This window comes from Gossypium arboreum, chromosome 2, assembly GCF_025698485.1.
Source record: "Gossypium arboreum isolate Shixiya-1 chromosome 2, ASM2569848v2, whole genome shotgun sequence".
In the NCBI taxonomy this organism is placed as follows: domain Eukaryota; kingdom Viridiplantae; phylum Streptophyta; class Magnoliopsida; order Malvales; family Malvaceae; genus Gossypium; species Gossypium arboreum.
The window spans coordinates 9235694-9261886 of NC_069071.1; the positions used below are offsets into that span (position 1 = coordinate 9235694).

Here is a 26193-nt window from a genome sequence, read left to right on the forward strand (position 1 = left end):
GTAAGTCGTGCTTCGATTCTGCCAAATGGACACGGCCGTGTGACACGCCCGTGTGAGGAAGTCCAAGCCGTGTTGATTTCCCACGTGGGTCCATTTTCTCCTTTTTCAGCCAGTTTCTCGCTCTTTTTACTCTCCTGTGCTCACCTAAATATAAAACATGAAATTAAAGAATTAGGAGCATCGAATTCACCAAATCTAAGGAGAAATCATCCATAAATGTGTTAAGCATGGGATAAAAATATGTATTAATTATGGTTTATCAGTGAGTGAGTGATGGTGGTGTGTCTCACAATCTTTTTATTGAAGCTTTGTGTTTATGGTGTTGTGTTATATACAGGCTAAAGATCAAGATATGATATGGACGCTGAAGATTTGAGAGTTGCAGAAGAATTGGAATGATACATGCTTGCATCTCCATCGATTCTAGGCTCTGAGAGATTTTCTCCTGCTGCTCTCTCAATGACAAGCTTGTATAATTCGAGTCTACAAATTTTACAGAACTTTTAAAAATTAAAATTTTTGTTTAGGGCTAAACTTATTGAATTTTTTAGAATTTGAACTAAAATGATAAAATTTGTAAACATTGACAGTTAAACTTGTTGAATTTTTTATATTTAAGATCAAATTGATAGTATATATAAACATCAAATGATTAAATTTGTTATTAGACCAATAAAAAAGTTCATCAGGATTGGTAAGTTTCAATACTAATAAAATCAACTAACATAGATCATACATACCGATACAAAAACAGTCAAATTGTCTTTAAGCAATGGATTTAAAACGAATAACATTACAAACAAATGAAGGTGATATTAAACATGAAAGTGACAAGGCATAATCTAAATAATTGTCCTATGTGTTTTTGAACATAAGAATGATGCAAACTAATTATAAAGGTGATTTGGGGCTGAAATACTTTCCTATCACTCTTGAATCTAATATCTTCAAGGCTTCCTCAGATTTAATGCAACTAGGTTTTTTGTATTGGCTCAATGAAGTTCCTTTGGACACACAGTAATCTATTAGTGCCTCAAAACTTCCTTGCTTTACCACCCTAATCTCCAAAGCTCCAACTATGTTCCTTTTCCTATAGATTTTATATGTATAATGTAATGACTCTTCCATTCTAGAGCAACACTCTACCATTATCTTTGGGTCAAGCTCTTTGCAATGCTTGCCTTCTTTTCCTTTGATCTCCCAAAATAAGACATAGTGACCTGGTGCTGAAGAAGTATCAACATAGCTAGTGTACTCTGTCAAGATGAATCCGAGTGGATCAAGAAGAGCCTTTGCTTCTGTCACAGCCTTGAAAAGGTCTGTTTCACTTGTTTTTTCCTGATCAACACTCAGGATAACATTTTTCCTCTCCACAAATTGGAATTGAGGTGCATTATTGTAGAAACCACTCACCATAAGAACATCTCCAACTTTATATCGGTATAATCCTGAAAGAAACAAAGAAAAGGAATATCATCAAACTAGATTAGATCATTATCTAACAGGTTAATGTAGGAACTATGAAGCATAATGCAAAATTAGAACATGGCATTTGATTAATTGATTAAATTCAAAAGAGGAAGTTTTACCTGCACAAGTTGTGACAACTAGTTCATAACACTGACCAGCCTTCACATTTACAAGATCAACAAGTTCAGTATCTTCATCGTTGCTCTTCATTTCAATAGATCCATCACGTTCATTCTTCACAGGAAGGAATTCGAAGTAAGCCATGTTAGGGAGAAATGTGTAGGAGACATCAGAAGGTTTGCATAGAGGTTCTAAGTTAATTCCACAAATAGCTTCTGAGCAAGCATATACAGCTGAAACAAGAGGAAGCCCTCTGCAATAGAACTCGAGTTCTGTAGTATACTATCTTATAATGCCAGTACATATGCAACAAATATATCTTGCTTCAGGCCATAACTTTCTGATTATTCTTTCCCATGATTTACAATTACATATATTTTCTATCAAGTCAGCCTGCTCTGGATTAGGCTTCATGATCAAAGATGCTGAATTTCTGAATCCTGAGTCGGTGATCCAATCACTTAATCGACCTGTTTTTATGTCATAGCATAGCTCTTGCCAGTGATTTTCTAGAAACTTGATACCTCTTAGCACTGTAGATGCAAAGAGTGAACCAACCTTGACAACCTCGTCTCGTTGGATTAAACCAAAAAGTAATTGACAGTATAAGCCGTGGTTGGGGTTTGGGCAAAAGATGGTCTCAATGGGACTTGTGTAAAGCTTAGGCAAAAGGGTTCTAAACTTACTGCCGTTGTATTTGCTAGTTGAAACAGATGCCGCCTTGAGGCCACTAGGAGTTTCAATCTCTGGTCGGGCAAACATAAGCTCCATTCTTTTACTGGCTTGGTTGATGTCATGAAAGTGCCTTTAAAATTAGACAGATAAAGGCAAATAGTTAGTTTTAGGACTGAGTTGCCGTTGTAAATGCAAAAAGCAAGAAAAGCAACTATGTATATTATAAAAGAAGTATTATAAACTTATTATCCACAACCGGTCTTTGCATTAACGGTAATACAAACTAGTTTGTTGAATTAAAAGTTTAGAAATAGAAGAGTGAAAAATGATTAAATCATTACCATAGAGATATCAAACATAACAAGTACAATTATATTGATAAATTTAATAATTGAATCATTAAAATATTTATTGTACAAATACACACAAAAGAGTATAAAACTTCTTTAATTTTTCACGGGTATAAGTGAATTTTTCCCATTTTAATTGAAGGATCCGATTATAATTAAGGAAATTGATGGTTCAGTTCAAGTCATTGATGAATAAGTAAACAGTGTGATTTGACAAGTAGCTGAAAGAAAAACTAGAAGAAAATAGCGATGGGTTCCTTACTTTATCACAGGAGACTCGGACAAGCAACGAAATAATTCCCACTTCTTAGCAACTTGAGCAGTGACAGGCATCAGCTTTGGCTGCCCGCCTGAAGTCCCAGAGCTGCATTTGATCAAACAGATGATAGAACTATTAGAAGGAAGCAAATAATGCCCCAAAACACGCAGAACCAAAGCAACAATTCATGCATGCCTTAGAAAGAACCCTGTAATGGGTTCAGCTAAAAGGATATCTGATGTCTCCCCATTAACAATCTTATCTATGTAAGGCCTGAGATCTTCATAAGTAACTATGGGAACATTTTTTTTAAAAAGCTGCTTGTCGGTTTGACTGAGGAATCCCCTTAAACACTCTGTTCCTGCATTTCTACTTAGTATTTCCCTCAACACCTCGTCCTGAATTTGCTCAGCGTTTGTGGTCAGTTCCTCAATCATCTTCAATCCACTTTCATACCCATTTGTTGCCATCAACTCTATTACTGACTCCTAGACTGTTAAAGGATGATATCCAAACAGGGGGAGGGGATGCTAAATATATAATAAGTTCTTTTTATCACATAGGAAAATATAATAATAATTTGTTGAGGCGGGATCAGCTACTTTGGGAGAGTGTTAGAAGTATCGTCGGACATCAATTCGGTCTATCAATAATGAAAGGTATTGTATATAAAGAGGGTTTTGTCCATCTTTCGCGGAGAACTGTTTACAGTTTAAGTTTACGGAGGGGAACGTTTCCATTGTAGCGAGACATCCTTTCTTTAATACTCCAAAATTTATTCCAATAAGGTACATGGTAAATTTATCAAGAAAATGGATTGAGTGAATTAAAATTTGGTTTGCTAAAAAATAAAAATTATTTGAAATTAGGTGAAAGTTAAAGAATTAAAAGTGAAAATGAATCAAAAGAAGAAGAGATGGAGTCACAAATAAATAAAGGATATCATCCATTATCATTTCATCCTCTCTCCCTCGTTTTTCATAGTTCATTTTCGTCAAACTTTCATTTTCTGTCATTTAGGTCCTCTTTTACCATTTTTCAACCCTTTCAACCTCAAACTTTAAAATTCTTCCATAGATTTTCAGTGAAAACAAAAAATAAAAATAACTTCATGGCAAAATAAGTTTCTTGTGAAGCTAAATAGAGTTCGTATTTGAGGAGGAAAAAAAAAGCTTGAAGATGGGTGTTGGAAGTGGAAGAGAGTATGGGTAGGTGGAGAATTTAAAGTAAGTTGTTTAAATAATTATGTTATATTTATTTGATTGTATAATTTGATGTGAAATTGTAAGAATTAAGTGTATATGATTATCTTTTTATGTTCAAAGTGATGGAAGTATTATATTTATGTATGAAGTGAATGGTGAATGGTTTTTAAATAATTGAAAGAAAGTGAGGGGTTTTTATTAAAAATATTTCAATATGAAATTAATTATTTTGAATGATGGAATTGTGTATTTACCATGTTGAATGTGATAAATATCTATTTTGAATACTATTTTGATGTAAATTGAAAACAATTTGTTAAGTGATTAAGTAGATAAAAGTTGAAATATGGACTAAATTGTAAAATTTGTAAAATTTTGAATTCTAAAGGTTGTGTAGTGAAATCTAAAAAGTTGAAGTAGTACTAAATTATATGATTATGAAATATGAAAACTGAAAGGTTGAGCGTAAAATAGTAAAGTTTGAAATTATAGGGATTAAAATAGTAAAGTTTGAAATTATAGGGATTAAATTGTAAAGATTCTAAAACATGAGCTTTAGAACTAATTTATATGATTTGAAAATTTTCAATTCTGAAAGAAAAATATTAAAGTAATATTAAAGTTCAATGGTTCAAAACTAAAGGACTAATTTGGGGAAATTTTGATAAGATTTTAATAGTAGGGATTAAATTATAAAATGTCAAAATTTTGAAAAAAAAAAGAGAAGAGAGAGACTATTTTGCAAAACTGTGCAAACTGGGATTTAAGACTAAACTGAAAAAAAAATATGATTTCCAGGGACTGAATTGTAAAATAGTGTAAATTTAGGACATTAGGGACTAAATCATAAAAATTGAAAAACTAGAATTTTAGGGTCTATTTAGTAATTTTGGAAAATATAGGAGTGAAAATGAGCAAATTACATAAGTATTCAACTAAAATAATTGAGTAAAAGTAAAAGAATTGAAACTTGAATTAGTAAGATTAGATACATTAAAGTGAAGAGTACTAAATTATGAAATTTATGTTAAAAAGAATATGATTAGGAGTAGATTAAATTAACAAAGGAAATGTAAAGTGTAGTTAGTATTGAGATTCTCTAATTAAAATTTTAGGAAGATATTTAATAGGACATTCCTTATATGCATCTGTTAATAAGTCAGATAAGGGGTGTTACACATTCCTCTTGGTGGATGGTCGTATGTCCCACGTATGGTGAAGGCACTCTCATTTGTGAATTGTACACGGCTCTTTGGCAGAGGGGGACAAAGCTCTCCTCAAGGAACAATACATTTTGTTATTGAGGGACCGAATCAGTATTTCCATAAACAACACTATAAAGACTTCTCTGAAAGGAGTAGATCTATTTTTAACATATTTTAATATAATATTAAAAACAAGAGATAAACATCACATGTTATGTTAAAGGAGTGTATGATATGAATCTAATTGTTATTATTAAAATTAGCCATGTAACGAACATGAATTATTAATATACTAAAATTATATAAATATATGAAAATTAAGCATGAATATAAAATAATATAAATGTACAAATGAATTATGAGAAAGAAAAATTTAATGTAATTGAGTATGAATGCCTCTTCCAAACTTGAAACAAGTTTTGTGAGTTGATATCACATTATATTGTAAATTGTTAAAATTTATGTCGGGAATCATATCTTGTTTGTCTAAGATTCAAATCTGGAATACTTTTAAAATAATTTTGCTTTTGATTTTTATTGCATAATTTTTAAATTTCACTGATATATGATTAGCTTTATGTTTTTATTTATTAAGAAAGAATCTTCATCAACTTAATTATATTAGATATGATCAGTACAAAAGTCTAAATCGGTTCTACTATACATTAATTCAAAAGACAAAATAAGTTGTATTAATGCAATAAACGTGTTTATTATAAAATTTAGACACTACCATATTAATCATTATCACTTTTTAATAATAAAAATTAAATACTTTATTAATATTTAAATAAATATAATTATATTTATAAGAGAATGTTTATATCTGTTCATATGTAAAACTGTATTTAAAAACAATATAAAGATTAAAATTTATAGGGATTAAAATTAGGTAATGTTTTAAATTTTGGGATTAAATTAGAAAATCAAAAGGAAAAAGCCCTTAATAAAATAAATTAAAAACATTGAGAGGTTTATGTTGCAAATAGCCCCTCCACGTTTCCCATATATAAAAGGCATTTCTTTTCTCTTTTTTTCGTGTGTAATGGGGTAGTTGAAAAATAAAAATGAAAAACTTACGTTCCTTTCTTTTTTTCCCTTGCTTCATTTTGTTGTCCTTAGGTCGATTTTTAATCTAATCCAGTTTTCAATATAAAAATATCATAAGCCCTCGGTAATTACGTAGTTTACATAAAAGCTTTAAAAAAATGATTACATTTTCTTTTATAAGTTGATGCCATTTTAGTATTTGATTTATTATTTTCAACTTTAATGATTAGATTGTTAGTCAATAATGTAATTTAAATATACTGAAAATCTTCATATTTAAAAATATTTTTATAATATATTTAAAAAAATATTATTACATCTGATTCTCGCATGCAATTATATTATTTTGTAATTTGTGTTGAAATTTTAGTTTTAAATTTTAATTATATTTTAATGCATGTTGTTTAATATTTAAAACTTTGTTTTGTTGTTTTTGTTATTTATGGCAAGAAAATCATATTTAAAATGTTTTTGTTGTTTTTGTTATTTATGGCAAGAAAATCATACTTAAAACTTTATTAACGAGGATATCAACAAAGGGAGAGGCAAGAAAGAGGTTGTGATGGTGTTGAGGAAGGCCAATTCACCCTAGCAAGGTGAAGGGTCAGAGGAGGCATGCAAAGTACGAAAACTAAAAACTAAAAGGAGAAGGAAAATGTTGATGACTATAGGGTTACTATGAGTCTTTTAAGGGTCGATTTATTTTTCATTGTGCTAAAAGGTATATATGGTAGGTAGTGCTGATATGGTAAACCTACTACCAATAAGCCATCATTGTGGAATGTATGGGGGGATGTACATGATGAGACTCATTTTATCATTCTTTTTGAATTGTGGTATAGGGTTGTTATGTTCAGGTAGGGTTTGGTAGCTTAAAGGGCATGTTCACATCAAGAGGAGTGTTCATACTAGAAAAGCGGGTGCTTTGAGGAGAGGGTGGCCTGTTCACAAGGATGTGATGGTGTTGAGAAAGGCCGATTCACCCTAACAAGGTGAAGAGCCAAAGGAGGTATGCAAAGTAAGAAGGTTGAGAACCCAAAGGAGAAGGAAAATGTTCAGGACTATAGGATTACTATGAGTATTTAACGATTGATCCCTTTTTCATCATGCTAAAAGTATATATGGTAGGTAGTGCTGACATGGTAAATCTACTACCAATAAGCCATCATTGTGGAATGCATAAGGGGATGTACATGATGATAAATCATTCAATCATTCTTTCTGAATTTGGTACATGGTTGTTGTGTTCGGGTAAGGTTTGGTGGCCTAAAGGGTATGTTCACATTAAGAGGAGTATTCGCACTAAAAGTGCCGGAGCCTTGGGGAGTGAGTGGCTTGTTCATGAAGATGGATGGAAAAGGCCTTTTTGAAGGGAGTGAGTAGCCCATTCACAAGGGTGAACGACTTATTCTTAGGAGACTAGAACCCAATTTAGTGAGACACACTAATTACAATAGTTACCAAAATATGCCATTCATGTGTATTACAAGCAATTACACTCAAATTCAATTATTAGATAGCTTTCCAAATACTATCTTAACTTAAAAAAAAGAAAAGAAAAGAAAAGAGTTAATAACATATATATTACACAAACAAGCAAATAATCAATTACCTTCCTAAATTTATAAATATTTAATATCCAATATTTTTACAATTAATAAATGTATATAAATATTTAAAACATATGAAATTATTATTAATTAGAGTCAATGGCTTAAATTAATGAACACGTTTTATTTTAAAATTAAATTATTAAAAAAATCAAGATACACAAAAATAAAAAATATTTTAAAAAACCAAACAAGTGAATTTTTGTAAGAAAAAAAAATCTGGAATTGGTATGTTTCAATACCAAAAAAATCGACTAGCATAGATCATACATACGGATGCAAAAACAGTCAAACTGTCTTTAAGCAATAGATTTAAAACGAATAACATTACAAACAAATGAAGGTGACATTAAACATGAAAGTGACAAGGCATAATCCAAATTACTGTCCTATGAGTTTTTGAACATAAGAAATGATGCAAACTAATTATAAAGGTGATTTTGGGCTGAAATACTTTCCTATCACTCTTGAATCTAATATCTTCAAGGCTTCCTCAGATTTAATGCAACTAGGTTTTTTGTATTGGCTCAATGAAGTTCCTTTGGACACACAGTACTCCATTAGTGCCTCAAAACTTCCTTGCTTTACCACCCTAATCTCCAAAGCTGCTATTATGTTCCTTTTCCTATAGATTTTATATGTATAATGCAATGACTCTTCCATTCTAAAGCAACATTCTACCATTATTTTTGGGTCAAGCTCTTTGCAATGCTTGTCTTCTTTTTCCTTGAGCTCCCAAAATAAGACATAGTGACCTGGTACGGAAGAAGTATCAGCATAGCTAGTGTACTCTGTTAAGATGAACCCGAGTGGATCGAGAAGAGCTTTTGCTTCTGTTACAGCCTTGAAAAGGTCAGTTTCGCTAGTTTTTTCCATATCAACACTTAGGACAACACTTTTCCTCTCCACAAACTGGAATTGAGGTGCATTATTGTGGAAACCACTCACCATAAGAACATCTCCGACTTTATATCGGTATAATCCTGAAAGAAACAAAGAAAGGGATATCATCAAACTAGATTAGATCATTATCTAAATTCCAAGGAGGAAGTTTTACCTGTAGAATTTGTGACAACTAGTTCATAACATTGATCAGGCTTCACATTTACAAGATCAACAAGTTCAGTATCTTCATTGTTGCTTTTCATTTCAATAGATTCATCGCGTTCATTCTTCACAGGAAGGAATTCGAAGTAAGCCATGTTAGGGAGAAATGTGTAGGAGACATCAGAAGGTTTGCATAGAGGTTCTATGTTAATCCCACAAAAAGCTTCTGAGGAAGCATATAAAGATGAAACTAAAGGAAGCCCTCCAGAATAGAACTCGAGCTCTGCAGTATACTGTCTCATAACACCCGTACAGATGCCAGCAATGTACCTTGCTTTAGGCCATAGCTTTCTGATTATTCCATCCCATGATTTACAATTACATATGTTCTCTATCAAGTCAGCCTGTTCTGGATTAGGCTTCATGACCAATGATGCTGCATTTCTGCATCTAGAGTCTGTAATCTGATGGCTTAATCGACCCGTTTTTATGTCATAGCATAGCTCTTGCCAATGATTTTCTAGAAACTTGATAGCTCTTAGCACCGTAGATGCAAAGAATGAACCAATCATGACAACCTCTTCTCGTTGGATTAAACCAAAAAGTAATTGACAGTATAAGCTCTGGTTGGGGTCTGGACAAAAGATGGTCTCGCTGGGGCTTGTGTAAAGCTTAGGTAAACTGGCTCTAAATCCACTGCCCTTGAATATGCTGGCTGTAACAGATGTTGCCATGAGGCCACTAGGAGTTTCAATCTCTTGTCTGGCAAACATAAGCTCCATTCTTTTACCGGCTTGGTTGATGTCAACAATGTGCCTTTAAAATTAGACGGATAAAGGCAGATAGTTAGTTTTAGGAGTACTGAATTGCTGTTGTAAATGCAAAAAGCAAGAACAGCAACTATGCATATTATATCAATATATGTACAAGTAGTATTCACTAAATTCGAGTGTTACTATCTGCATGGTGCATTATACATATATTGATACTACATGTATTTCCTTAATATGGTAATTCATATTATAATATATAACTATATAGTAACTATTGATTTTTTTGTTCGAATATAATTACTGTTGATATAATATACCATGTTATATACCAGGGCAGCCCCTAAAATAGAAAATTTTTAATTAGGCCTTTTATAGTTTATAAAATTTTAAATTAATAATGATAAAATTGTACTTTGACCCTCAAAATGTTAAAAATTTGATTTAATCTTTTAAAATTATAAACATATAAGCTATTAAAATAATAAAATTATATTTTACCATCGTAAAATATACAATTTAATTTTACCCCAAAAACTTTTCTAACTTCGCCTTATAATATACTATGATATAACCTAACATGTTAATTTATATAATTATTAAAAAATTTATTAATTTTAGTGTCACAAGCGAAGTGATACAAATTTAAAATATTAATATTAAAAAGTTTATTAATTAAGAAAATTACCAAAAAATATTAAATTAATATTAATATTTAAACTATGATGAATTTTGTATATTTTAATATTAAAATACTTTTAAAAATATTTTCTAATTTCATTATTTTTCCAATTTATTAATGATTTTTGAAGAAATTAATTGAAAATTTTAAACAAAAACTAATATTATAAAAAATATTATAAATTTATTACACACAACTGGCTCAGGCATTGACAAGAATAAAAACTAATTTGATGAATTAAAAGTTTAAAAAATGGTGAAAAATGATTAGATCGATATGATTGAAATATTATATTTATTTAAAAATTTTAAGTGTAATTATATCGATAATTTAATAGTTAAATTATTAAAATATTTATCGTACAAATATATACAGAAGAGTATAAAACTTTTTTGGGTATAAGTGGATTTTTCCTAGTTTAATTAAAGATCCGATTATATATGGTTGTGTTCAGGTCATGGATGAACAAGTAAACAGTGTGATTTCACGAGTAGCTGAAAGAAAAACTAGAAAATAGGGATGGGTTCCTTACTTTATCACAAGAGACTCGTACAAGCCACGAAATAATTCCCACTTTTTAGCAACTTGAGCAGTGACAGGCATCAGCTTTGGCTGCCCGCCTGAAGTCCCAGAGCTGCATTTGATCAAACAGATGATAGAACTATTAGAAGGAAGCAAACAATGCCCCAAAACACACAGAACCAAAGCAACAAATTCATGCATGCCTTAGAAAGAACCCTGTAATGGGTTCAGCTAAAAGGATATCTGATGTCTCCCCATTAACAATCCTATCTATGTAAGGCTTGAGATCTTCATAAGTAACTATGGGAACATTTTTCTTAAAGAGTTGCTTGTCGGTTTGACCATGGAGGAATCCCCTTAAATACTCTGTTCCTGCATTTCTACTTAGTATTTCCCTCAACACCTTGTCTTGAATTTGCCCAGCATTTGTGGTCAGTTCCTCAATCATCTTCAACCCACCTTCATACCCATTCATTGCCATCTAGGAAGCACCGACACGGGGAAAATCCCCTCGTACCAGTGTCGTACTGGTGTCCAACACGGACACGCTGCCGACACGGCCGGAAACGTACCGGACACACCTTGAAGCGTGTCAAAAAAGGACACTCCCGGACTTTACTTTGGCCTGAATCAGAAACGGAAAAAAAACCCATATACAAGAATAGAACTTTAGTAAACAGAAAAAAAGAACTTTAACATTTAATCGTGATAATTTATGAGATTTTTAACATACCTGATTCGCTTATATGAAGATGATGATGCTGGGTTTTTTGCAGAAAATGAAATACAGAGCAAAGGTAAGGATGGTAAATGAGAAGGGAAAATAGGGGTAAATGGGGAAGAAAATAAAAGGGCTACATAAGAAAGAAAAAAAAATAGTTAATGCTGCGTAAGAAAGAAAGAAAAAATAGTTAATGGTGTGTAAGAAAGAAAAAAAATAGTTAATGCATTGTCTTATATAGTTATAAATTTATAATGGGGTAAGAAAGTAAAACAAATTTATATATTAATGAAAAATATTAATATTTTTATTTATATTGAATATTTTAACATAAAAGATATATATAAAATAATAAAAATATTTTTATTACAGTATCTAATCGTATCCATATAATTTAACTAAAAATTAAATGCAAAGTTAAAATAATTTTTTTTAAATATTGAAGAGCGAAATTGTGATGGTCTAAGTCTCTTTACCAACTTATTATTATTAGTTTTTGAAGAATCTTTACCAACTTTTAGAATTAAAAAATTGAAATTTGCATATGATATGTATTGGAAGGATAGCGTACCCAAGCAAGAGTTTATTACTATATTATATTTTGTTTTTTGAAATAGGTGGAAGGAAATTTATTTTTAAAATACGTTTTCTAAAAGATTTTGTGCGATCGATTTTCATTACTTCAATAAATTTTGAGTAATAATTGTGTAATAATTAACCTTCTTTACAAATTCCTAAAATAAAAAAAATTCTAAAATTTATGGTTAAAATGTGTAATAAGTTTTGTACTTTTTATAAATTTTAAATTAAAATTTATAATTTTATTTTCAGAAATTTAGTCATACTTCTCAGATTTTTAAATTCAAAACACTATAATTTTTTTTGTAAATTTGTTAATGTGACATTTTGAAATAAAAAATACTCATTTGATAATAATATAATTAAAAATTGACATTTTAATGAACCCGAATTTAATTAAGTAATCTCAAAAGTATTAATAGTTGGACTTAAATTTTAAAATCTAAAAAGTAAAAAACTAAATTCCTTAAAAAGTATAATGATTAAATTCCAAAATCATGAAAAATATAGGAACTTAATGCATAATTTAATCATTTTATATATGATATGTAGTCATTGAAAACCTCCCAAAAAGGAGACAACATACCAAATAAACCAAACAAGATTTGTAAAACCCATAAGGCATACAACAAGACAAGCGAATGTGTCAAAAAGGCTCATAATATATAAACATCAAAGAACACAAAACTATAAACTGCTAGAGTGATTAAAAAATAAAATTTTTGAACCCCATGTTGGCTTGATAATCAAGGTGTTCATCGCCCTAGGTGTGGCATGCATTCGATTCGCACTAGTCGCATTACTATTAGGACTTTCCCTCCTCTTGTAATTCATAAAAAAAAATCAAATTTTTAAATAAGTTAATAATTAAATCCAATTGAATAAACAAAGTAGAAATACTCTCAGTTTATCTAAAATATAATCCAAAGAGAATAAGGTTTGCCTAAAATATAACCCAAAGTCAACGATTTTTCTGACATCCCATATGAGTGAATTTTGATGTACTTGGAAATATTTCACTACGCCCTAGGTGTGGCATGCATTCGATTCGCACTAGTCGCATTACTATTAGGACTTTCCCTCCTCTTGTAATTCATAAAAAAAAATCAAATTTTTAAATAAGTTAATAGTTAAATCCAATTGAATAAACAAAGTAGAAATACTCTCAGTTTATCTAAAATATAATCCAAAGAGAATAAGGTTTGCCTAAAATATAACCCAAAGTCAACGATTTTTCTGACATCCCATATGAGTGAATTTTGATGTACTTGGAAATATTTCACTACGCCTGTGTTTTAGATAAATCAAGCACTTGAATCTCAAAGGACTTTCTTGGCTTGCAAGATATCATGAAGCAAAGGTAACATGGTATGCTTATATGATTGAATGCCCTTACTTAACATTATGTTAGAAAAGGTTATAACTTTGAGTTCAAAACAAGATATCAATAATTTTGCCAAACATTTTTGACACTAACACAATAAAGTAAAAAAGATTATTCTCCCGAGTTTTTAAACAAGAAATGATGCAAACTAATTATAACGGTGATTTGGGGTTGAAATACTTTCTTATCACTCTTGAATCTAATATCTTCATGGCTTCCTCAGATTTAATGCAACTAGGTTTTTTGTATTGGCTCAACAAAGTTCCTTTGGACACACAGTGATCCATTAGTGTAACACCCCTAACCCGAATCTGTCGCCAGAATAGGGTTACGGAGCATTACTGGAGTTTACAGATCAATTAGTCAGACATTTCATATAATATAGCATTCATATAAGAAATCAATCGAAAACCAATTGAAATCAAACATATTGTCCCTTATATGAGTCCTCGAGGCCCAAAACACAAGTTAGAAACAAGTCAGGACTAGATCGAGTACTCAAAATTTTTTTTGGAAAACATTGAAAATTTTCAAAGTTGCAGGGGATACATAGCCGTATGGCCAGGCCGTGTGACTCATACGGTTAGGAGACACGCCCGTGTCTCAGGCCGTGTAGGCATTCGAAATAGGGACACACGGCCGTGTCCTAGCCCGTTTCTGTGCCAGTGTAACTCTCTGACTTGGGTCACACGGCCAAACCACACGCTCGTGTGCTAGGCCGTGAAATCATACTACTTGCGCAATTTAAAAGATACAGGGGACACATGGCTGTGTCACCTAGCTGTGTGTTACACACGGTTGAGACACATGCCTGTGTCTTTGCCCGTGTGAACAAAAATAGGTCATTTTCCAAGCCACATTTCTCACCCAATTTGGTACCAACCTAAACACAACAATTTGCACATCAACAAACCATAATAAGACATTCAAAACAAGCCAAATCAAGTCTTAAACATGAAATATCACCACATTTTACTGTCTTTCATTCTACCATATCAAACACATAACAAATATGATAAGGCCACTTATATACACATCAAAATATACCAAACACAAACCATTCAAATTGCTAGTCTCAACAAAACCCTTATATGCCAACATTGGCCAAAACAACCTATATGTAATGACCCAAAATCCACGGGCACCGGAAAAGTGAGTTATAAGGCCTCCGTCTTAGTGAAATAAGTTCGAAAATAATTATTAAAAATATTTATGAGCCTAGTGGTGTGTCTAATTAGGATTTAATTAGGTGAAATTAGCTTAATTTAGAATAATTAGCAAAAAGAACTAAATTGAAAAAGGGGTAAAAGTTTAATTCTAAAGTAATAGAGAATAAAAAGGATCAAAATGACAATTAAGCCATTTACATAAATTGAGGCGGCAAATGGAAGAAAAATCAAGATTTTTCTTGAATGTATGTATTATATATATTAAAATTATTATTATGGTTTTATAATTATTATGATTATTTAATGAATATTATATTTTAAATAAATTAAATAGTTGATAAATATATGGTAATAAAATATACATGTGTAAAAATTATATTGGTACATTTGTAATTTAAATACTAAATTACTTATAATTTAAGTAAAAAGATATTTGTTAATTAAATAATTAAAATTTTAAATTATGAGATTTTTGTTTGAGAAACAAATTAAATAATGACAAATGTAATAAAATTATTGGTACAAATGTAGAATTAAATATGTGTTCAATTGTAAAATATGTAAATGATGTTAAAATAGATATTTAAAATAAATATATTATAATATATGCTAATTAAATAAGTAAAGCAAATAAATATAAAAGAGAAATAAAGAAACAAAAGGGAATAGAAACAGAATTGACAACGGGAAGCAGGGGAGAAAAAGAGAAAGAAAAAGGGAAAGAAAAATAAAAGAGAAAACTAAGGATTTGAAGCTTGGAGTTAATTTGGTAAGTTAATTAAGTCCTTTTCAGTTAATCTTGATGTTTTAGAAGCTTTGAAACAAGATTTTGATGAAATTAAGTTGATAGTTCAAGAGTTCATATGTTTCCAAATATGGTTCATGTTGGACAAATTATGGAATTAGGGATTTAATTGAATGAATTATAAGTTAGAATTGATTAAGGGATTAAATTGTAAACTAGGCTATAAGTTTTATGTTGTAGGGACTAAATTGAAGAAATTTTGAAATTAGGGAAATATGCAGGAAATTTTATAGTTAAATATAAGTTTAGACAAAATTTGAATAGAAAAGAGAGTGAATTGGATTAAGAAAATAATTAAGTTTAGTTGGGATTAAATTGGGAATAAGGTAGGAATTGTTTAGAAATTTAATTATTTATTATAATTAATGCTGTAAATAATAATGTAAATTACTATTATTTTCGTAGCCAACAAAGAACCTGAAGCATCAGCATCAAAAGGAAAGGAGAAAGTCATCGAGGACTAAAACGGGAGAATTACGGTGTGTATTACTATAATTCGAATTTTAATTATTATTGATTGCTGAATTTTTAATTGTTATGTATGGTAAGTAAGACTTGAGGTAAGTATGTGAAATTGATATGAATATTGAGTGAAAATGAAAGTGATGCAAATTGAATTAAATTGAATAGAATAAGTGAATTATGGAATATGTGATTATTTGAAAAGTGTATTTATTGAAAAATGAATGGTGATTTGAATTGTGAATTGAAAGTGATATAGAATTGAGAAAGTGAACTGAATACCCTATTAACTAGTCGGGCTGAGTTGGATATAGTTGGCATGCCATAGGATTAGAAGTGTTCAGGGATGCTTCGACCCCGAGTCGATGAGACACTGGGTGTCACTAAATTTCTTCGGATAGATTCGATGAGGTACTGGGTACCAACATTACTTTGGCTAGGCCGATGAGACACTGGGTGTCAACTATTACTTCGAACTATCCGACGAGGCACTGGGTGCCATATTGGTGTGTTTGGTTGGATCCGTGTATCCGCCAAAGTCCGAGTTACGTTAATAGGGTGAAAAATTGAGATGTGAATTTAAGGCATTGAAAAAAAAAAAGAGAAATTGAATTATGAATAGAAATTGGAATTGTGATAGAAAGAGAAAAGTATGGGCTAAATGTTCATAAGTGGTTTAAATTCAAGTTTGTGAAAAATACATTGATTGACGAATAATTAAATTGAATTGTTATTATGAAATGATGAAAATACAAATAAAAATAAAGTATGAATTAGTATTTAAGAAATTAATTGTTATGTATTTTAATATTTATATTTTTATTATTGATGATATATTTTGAATTATGGTAATACCACTGAGTATATCCATACTTAGCGTACGGTTGTTTCCGTGCGCAAGTTAGTAAAAGTCAAGTGTCCCGGCTCAGCATCCAGAACAATCCCGACTCCAACACAAATTTGGTGATGTATATTTTTCTTTTGCGTAAAGGTGGCATGTACATAGGTGTTGTTTAGTCACTTGAATATGTATATTTCTTTGGGTAGTGAAGGATGAATTATAAGATTTAGATGGTTAAATGAATGAAGTTTTTAATCAATTTAGAATGATGCTATGATAGTTATTAAGTTAAAAATTATGTTAATGATATAAATATTAGTTATATGAATGTGAAACATTGGTATTGGTTGTTTTGGTTTGAATTTGCAGGGGGTTTTAGGTAAAAATAAGCGAAATGTCACAAAATTTTTATAAAAAACAATTTCCCGGAATACTCGAACAAGTCCCGTTCTACTTTTAATACGTGTTTGAACTTCGAGAGTCCAATATAGGGACTTAATTATTATATTATACTATGAAAGTTATATTAATTGTAGATTATTCGTAAGTTGTCTAATATGTCCGGTAATGCCTCATAACCTCGTTTCGGCGACGGTTTGGGGTTAGAGGGTATTACAGTTGTTGGTATTAGAGCTATCAGGTTTAGCCGATTCTCGGGCTAAATTGTTCTCGGAAGTGAGTTTAGGAGTACATGCCACTGTCGAGTCGAAATTGAGTCGGGATTTTTGGATGCTAATATATTTATTTGATTTTGTTTTATAGATAAAATGTTAGATGAAAGACTGGATAATGTTGAACAGGAAATGTATACTGGAAGTCGAGAATTAGAAGAAACTGAATCTGCTACACCTAGTGTGAATCCGTTAGATAATCAACCTCCTTACGTAGGGAGAGAAAGAAATACCTCACAACTGTTAAGAGATATAGCTGATGCATTACAGCATATAGTGAGAACTATACCTGCTACTACATCTGTACCTACTGTCAGACAGGCCCCGATTAAAAAGTTATGAAAATATGGTGCCACAGAATTTCAAGGATTAAAAAGAGATGATCCGTCCGTTGCTGAAAATTGGATGGAAACAACAAAAAGAGTTTTGCAACAATTAGACTGCACCCCCTGAGAGAGTTTAATATGTGCTGTATCACTGTTACAAGGAGAAGCGTATCTCTGGTGGGAATCTGTGGTTAGACATTTGTCGGATGATCAGGTAACCTGGGACTTGTTTCAAAAATAATTTCAGAAGAAGTATATTGGGGAATTGTACATCAAAGAGAAAAAGCAAGAGTTTTTAGTGTTGAAACAGGGGAATATGTCAGTACTGGATTATGAGCGAGAGTTCTCTAGATTGAGCAGGTATGCTTTAGAATATATTCCAACCGAGGCTGATAATTGTAAACGATTTCTACGGGGACTGCGAGATGAAATCAAGATTCAATTGGTAAGTCTCAGAATTACTGAACTTGTTGATCTGGTTGAGCGAGCAAAAATGATAGAACAAGTACTGGGCGTGGATAAAAAATCAGAAATTGGTAAATTAGCTGGGAAACGTATGGGAACTACTAGTTCTAATCCATCACTGAAAAGATTCAGAGAATCAAGAAGTGACTGGAGATCCAGTTTTAATTCAGACAGAGTGGTAAAAGCAGAGGTAAACAGATGACAGTATCTACTAGCAGTGTGAGAGGTCCATCTTGAAGTGTAGAATTCCAGACTGTGAGCACTGTGGGAAGAAACACAGAGGAGAATGTTGGAAAATAACTAGAGGTTGCTTCAGATGTGGTTCTACAGACCATTTTATTAGAGATTGTCCGAACACCGATAGTGCTGAACCTGTATCGTCACAAAGATCAATATCTACTACTAGAGGTAGAGGGTCAGGTAGGGGTAGTTCGGCTTCCAGAGGAGGTGCTGGTAGAATGAGCAGTGATATTGTTACTCAGCAGTCTGAAGCCAGAGTACCAGCCAGAGCTTATGTGGTCAAAAAACGAGAAGAAGGTGATGCTCACGATGTGGTGACAGGTATATTTTTACTGTATTCTGAGCCTGTTTATGCTTTGATTGATCCTGGATCTTCGCATTCTTATATTAATTCAAAATTAGTTGAATTGGGGAAATTAAAATCTAAAATGTCTAGAGTGTCTGTAGAAGTGTTGAGTCCGTTGGGGCAAACAATATTAGTGAATCGAGTATGTCCGAGATGCCCGTTTATTATATAGAATAAAACTTTTCCTGTTGACTTGTTGATTATGCCATTTGGGGATTTTGATATAATATTGGGAATGGATTGGCTATCCAAATATGGAGTGATTTTGGATTGTTATAAAAAGAAGTTTAGTATTCAAACAGACAGTGGAGATCGGATTGACGTAAACGATATCCATACTGGTGGGTTGGCACGTACCATTTCAGCAATAAAGGCTATTAAATTACTTCAACAGGGGTGTTCAGCATATTTAGCATATGTTATTAACTCAGATTCGGTTGGAAGTTAATATAGCAAGAACCGAACAGTTTGCGAATTTCCTGATGTATTTCCTGAGGAATTACCGGGTTTACCGCCCGATAGAGAAGTTGAATTTGCTAAGAGGTTTATTCGGGCACAGCACCAATCTCTATACCTCCATATCGGATGTCACCTACAGAGTTAAAAGAGCTGAAAATACAGTTGCAAGATTTGTTAGATCGTGGCTTTATTCGACCAAGTATATCACTGTGGGGAGTTCCGATATTATTTGTTAAAAAGAAAGATGGCTCTATGCAACTTTGTATTGATTACTGACAGTTGAACAAGGTGACAATTAAAAATAAGTACCCGTTGCCTCGCATTGATGATTTATTTGATCAGTTGAAAGGAGCTTCTGTGTTTTCGAAGATTGGCTTAAGGTCGGGTTACTATCAGTTGAAGGTAAAAGAAAGTGATGTACTGAAAACAGCTTTCCGTACGAGGTATGGCCATTATGAGTTCTTGGTAATGCCATTTGGGTTAACAAATGCCCCAGCTGCTTTTATGGATCTCATGAATCATATCTTTCAGCCGTAGTTAGATCAGTTTGTGGTGGTTTTTATTAATGATATATTGGTTTATTCAAAGTTAGAGTCAGAACATGATCGGCATCTGAAAATTGTGCTACAGACTTTACGAGAGAAATAACTATATGGAAAACTCAGTAAATGTGAGTTCTGGTTATTAGAAGTGATATTTCTGGGGCATGTAGTATCTGCAGATGGAATCCGAGTTGATCCGAAAAAGATTGAAGCAATTGTTCAATGGAATGCACCGAGGAATGTATCTGAGGTACGTAATTTTCTTGGTTTAGCTGGGTATTACAGAAGATTTGTAAATGGATTTTCGAAGATAGCTTTGCCGATGACCAAGTGGCTGCAGAAGAATGTTCCTTTTATTTGGGATGATCAGTGTCAGAAAAGTTTTGAAACATTGAAGCAAATGTTAACCGAGGCACCAGTTCTGACATTGCCAGAATCGGGTAAAGATTTTGTAGTGTATAGTAATGCTTCTTTGAGTGGTTTGGGTTGTGTATTGATGCAGGATGGGAAGGTAATAGGCTATGCATCTCGTCAATTGAAACCACATGAAAGGAATTATCCGACTCATGATCTTGAGTTAGCAGCTGTGATTTTTGCATTGAAGATTTGGAGACATTATCTTTATGGTGAAAAATGCTACATCTATACGGATCAGAAGAGTTTGAAGTATCTTCTTTCTCAGAAAGAATTGAATTTGAGACAAAGGCGTTGGATCGAGCTTCTGAAAGATTATGATTGTGTTATAGACTATCATCCGGGAAGAGCTAATGTTGTAGCTGATGCATTGAGTAGAAAAGCTGTAATTGAATTAAGAGCAATGTTTGCACGGCTTAGTATCAATGATGATGGGAGTTTTTTGGCCAAATTGAGAATAAAACCAGTAATGTTTGATTAGATTAGATCAGCTCAGTTGGAAGATGACAAATTATTGACGAAAAGAGAGATGGTACCGAATGGCACAGCAAAAAATTTTAGTATTGATGATTGTGGATGCTTGAGGTTTCAAAATCGGATTTGTATTCCAAATACTTCTGAGCTTAAAGAGTTGATTTTACAGGAAGCTCATGATAGTTCATTTGCTATGCACCCCGGAGGCACGAAAATGTATCGAGATTTAAGAGAATTATACTGGTGGCCAGGGATGAAAAGAGACATAGTAGAATTTGTAAGTAAATGTTTGACTTGTCAGCGGGTAAAGGCAGAACATCAGGTTCCTACTGGATTGCTTCAGCTTATTAATATTCCTGAATGGAAATGGGATCGCATCACGATGGATTTTATTACTGCATTACCATTGTTAGCAAGCAAAAAGAATGCTATTTGGGTGACAGTTGATAGACTTACCAAGTCAGCACATTTTATAGCAGTCAGGACCGATTGGTTGTTGCAGAAGCTTGTAGACGTGTATATTCGAGAAATTGTTAGATTACATGGCATTTTGATATCAATAATTTCAGATTGAGATCCTCGGTTCACATCGAGATTTTGGAGACAGTTACATGAGTCGTTGGGTACTAGACTTAGTTTCAGTACAGCTTTTCATCCCCAAACTGACGGACAGTCCGAACGGGTAATTCAGGTACTAGAAGATATGCTTCGAGTTGTATTATTGATTTTGAAGCAGGTTGGGAGCGATATTTGTCACTAGCTGAGTTTGTCTATAATAATATTTTCCAATCTAGTATTCAGATGGCTCCGTATGAAGCGATATATGGTCGAAAATGTAGATGACCAGTATGTTGGACGGAGTTGAATGAAAGAAAAGTAATTGGGCCGGAATTAATTCAAGAAACAGAAGAAACAGTCAAAAAGATCAAAGATAGATTAAAGGTAGCTTTTGACAGACAAAAGTCTTATGCAGACTTGAAACGTCGAGACATTGAGTATTCAGTTGGAGACAAAGTATTTCTTAAGGTTTCTCCTTGGAAAAAAGTTTTGAGATTTACTTGGAAAGGTAAATTGACCCCACGTTTTATTGGGCCGTATGAAATAGTGGAAAGAATTGGACTAGTTGCATATCGATTGGCTTTACCTTCTAAATTACAAAGGATTCATGATGTTTTTCATGTTTCGATGCTACGGAAATATAGATCAGATCCTTCTCATATAATTTCTACAGAAGATATTGAAGTTCGACCTGATCTATCATATGAAGAAGAGCCGGTTCAAATTTTAGCACGGGAAGTAAAAGAATTAAGAAATAAAAAGGTTCCTTTAGTGAAAGTCCTATGGAGAAATCATAATTTTAAAGAAGCGACTTGGGAACCAGAGGAAACTATGAGAGTACAATATCCTCATCTCTTCTCAGGTAAATTTCGAGGACGAAATTTATTAAGGGGGGAGAAATGTAATGACCCAAAATCCACGGGCACCGGAAAAGTTAGTTATAGGGCCTCCGTCTTAGTGAAATAAGTTCGAAAATAATTATTAAAAATATTTATGAGCCTAGTGGTGTGTCTAATTAGGATTTAATTAGGTGAAATTAGCTTAATTTAGAATAATTAGCAAAAGAACTAAATTGAAAAAGGGTAAAAGTTTAATTCTAAAGTAATAGAGAATAAAAGGATCAAAATGGCAATTAAGCCATTTACATAAATTGAGGCGACAAATGGAAGAAAAATCAAGATTTTTCTTGAATGTATGTATTATATATATTAAAATTATTATTATTATGGTTTTATAATTATTATGATTATTTAATGAATATTATATTTTAAATAAATTAAATAGTTGATAAATATATGGTAATAAAATATACATGTGTAAAAATTATATTGGTACATTTGTAATTTAAATACTAAATTACTTATAATTTAAGTAAAAAGATATTTGTTAATTAAATAATTAAAATTTTAAATTATGAGGTTCTTGTTTGAGAAACAAATTAAATTGTAACACCCCAAACCCGGCCCAGACGTTATGACCGGATCTGACATGCCACATCGAAGCGTTCAAAACATTTTATATTGTTGATCCAGAAAAACTTACTTAGTGTTTTAAAAGATAATTTCATTATAGGTTAAAGTGAATGGAAGCTCGCACTGTAGGAAACCGGAAAAGAGGTGGTGAGTCCATCGAATCGCTTAAGTACCAAGCTCCTTCGGATCCAATCCTAGACATGCATACCGCCATTGCCACACCTTAACGTCATGGATATTTCTAGAAACCGATTTGATTAAGTCATTTAGGAAAAGTGATTAATTTTGGAAAATACTTTCATTAAAAGCTTTGCTTGTTGTCGTGTTATTTTGAAATCAATTGTTGTTTTTGAAAACGCGCCTAAAGCTATCCAATTTCAACAGTTAAAATAAGTAATACCTATCTTAGAAATACATATTAAAACCATCAAAAATAATTAAGCGGCCTTATTACATTTAAAACCCAAAACTTCAAACGTAAATAAAAGGATGTCCATTCACGGAAGAAAATCAAACTTTCGAGCGGGTGGCCACTCCGAATTCCCTCACAGCTCCAAGCCCACTATGGTTGGGGATTACCTGCGTGGATGAAAATAAAAGGGGTGAGTTTGGGGAAACTCGGTGTGTAAATTAACCTAACCATAGCCTATATCAGCTCAAACCACAGAAATAGAACAAGTTGGCCTTAGCCTGAGCAATGTAATCGAATAAAGCCCATAGGCCCATAATGAACGTAACAGATATTACATGTTTATGCGAAACCCAACCTGATTCATCCATAACACCTCCGTACCAGCCTTACACCATGTGGGAGACTACTCGACCCACCCAATCGCTACACACCACAGAAATCGCAGCGAGGCTGCCAGATATTGTGACGAAGTCACCAGATACAGATATTGTGGCAGAGCCACCAGATCAGATAATCGTGGCATAGCCACCAGAACAGATATATGTGGCAGAGCCACCAGATCAGATAATTGTAGCATAGCCATCAGGACGCTTCCTCCATAATATAACCCATGTCCCCATGCAACAGATATATAATCATTGCATACATCATACAGAATCAGATCGTCATGCTTTTCAGTCAAAATTAACCCTAGGGGTATAACAGTAATTTTGCACCTAGGGGTATAATAGTAATTTTCCATACATAAAGGTATTATAGTAATTTAGCTGCTTTTAGGGTTTTCATGCATATCCTAACTATTTACGTACTATCAGAATACTTACACAAGATACTTATTTAATTGGGCCGTTGGCCCATGAACCCGATCTTTGGCCCATTAAGCCCAAAATATCAAAATGTACGAAATCGCGCGTACTGCAGTTTATTACTTTAGATAACCAAATATACAAACCCAACTATCTTACGAGCATTCGCACACTCACAAATTCCAAAAATACCGACTTTTCGGCATTTCGGCTTTTCGGCTTTTGCCAATCTAGTCTATGAGAGGGTGTCAGTTACACACCTGTTTGCAACGATATGCTGACGAGATCCACACACGAACCGCCTACAATTGGATTACTAACATGTTAATCTAACTATTCAAATACAAACTACGTATTAACCCCTTACAATATTCGGCCAACCACACCTACAGATCATAGTAAGCTTATAAGAAAACAATAAGCAACTCATTAACAAATTTTTGTCAATGTTTACCACATAATCATAATTTCGCTGCAAGCTGTCTTCCTGAGCAACAGTCACTAAATTATTTATAACTGGAGCTACGAAACTCCAAATCAAGTGCAGTTAATTTTCCCTGAAAATAGACTCATATATATTCTATCCATAAAATTTTCAGAATTTTTGGTTTGGCCAATCAATACCAGATTTTTCTTAAAGTTTCCCATGTTTCACTGTTTAACTAATCTGACCACTCTTTATTACGAATCAAATTTCTCATTGTACAGAATTCAAAATATGTTCTCGTTTATTTCATTTGAAACTAGACTTATTAAGCTTTAATTACATAATTTATTCACCTTCTAACTCATCTCTCACAATTTATGGTGATTTTCCAAATTCACGTTACTGCTGTTGTCCCAAGCAGATTTATTACCAAATCACTCTTTCACACATAACTTGCATGCATGTTATTTAAACATGTATATCACCAATCAATCATCACATATCTATGATTTTACTTAAGTATAATCTCCATTTCATCATTTTAAAGCACAACATGTTAGCCGATTTTTCCCCTTAGCATCTAAGGCACATGCATGCTCATTTTTTTGGCTCAACTTCACCTATCTTCCATTTTTCATCAAAAGAACATGGAACAACAACCATTTCCTTCATTTTAATTCATGACTAAATGCTCACAACACAACTAAAAACCAAAATATGCTTCAAGAGTTAAGGTAGAATCAAGAAGAACTCATGAACATCAAGATAGAAGCAAACTACCATGAACTTACCTTCAATTTTCTTCCCCAAGTGACCGAACATTCAAGAGCTTTCTCCTCTCCTTTCTCTTCTCTAACTTTCGGCTATGATGAACAAAGATGGACAAAACTTTGTTCTTTTCACCCCTTTTTCTTTTAATAAAATTTCATATTTCATCCCTTTAATTCTTTAATACAAAAGACATGAAATGGCCATCATGGAACATTTACCTAAACCATTATCATGGAACATTTACCTAACCCATTATCATGGAATATTTACCTAATCCATTATCATGGAACATTTACCTAACCCATTATCAATTTGTACCATGAATTATGGATATCAAGTGCTCATATTGTCTACAACAACATGATGGCTGGCCACTTCATGTAAAATGGGAGTTTTGTCATGCAAATCCTCCTATTTTGCACTCCTATTTATTTGGCCACTTCAATTTAGCCTATAGCATTTTCAAACATTTTCACATAGGTTCTATTTCATAATTTCACCCCCTTTTTCTTATGGAACAAAATTAACTAAAATTGTCGGGTTCTATCTTAAGCTTGGGCCTTCTAGAGGCCCACTAACATAATTAAACCTATGCCAACATTCACAGAATTCCCGAAAATTGGGGCGTTACAACTCTACCCTCCTTAAAGAAATTTCGTCCTCAAAATTTACCTGATCCAACTAGTTGAGGGTATTGTTGACGCATAGTCTCTTCTGATTCCCAAGTAACTTCTTCCTTTCCATGATTATGCCAAAGTACTTTCACTAACGGGACAGATTTCCTTCTGAGAACCTTAACATCTCGAGCCAATATTTGCAGGCTCCTCCTCAAAGGTCAAATCGATCGAACTTCAATTTCGCAATCGGCGGGACATGAGCGAGGT

At 32.6% G+C, this 26193-nt stretch overlaps 1 protein-coding gene and 1 pseudogene across 1 annotated transcript; both read right to left on the reverse strand.

Moving 5' to 3' along the window:
- Nucleotides 1-657: 657 nt before the first annotated feature.
- LOC108466669 (indole-3-acetic acid-amido synthetase GH3.17-like) lies at nt 658-3600 on the reverse strand (annotated as a pseudogene).
- A 4621-nt stretch (nt 3601-8221) lies between these two features.
- On the reverse strand, nt 8222-11889 carry LOC108462882 (indole-3-acetic acid-amido synthetase GH3.17-like). Its single transcript, XM_017762794.2, has 5 exons — nt 11699-11889; nt 11169-11590; nt 10976-11077; nt 9002-9807; nt 8222-8927 (listed from the first exon to the last, which is right to left on the reverse strand). Exons 2-5 carry the CDS (start codon nt 11444-11446, stop codon nt 8371-8373), a joined length of 1743 nt encoding a protein of 580 aa, XP_017618283.1. The 5' UTR covers nt 11447-11590; nt 11699-11889; the 3' UTR covers nt 8222-8370.
- Nucleotides 11890-26193: the final 14304 nt, after the last annotated feature.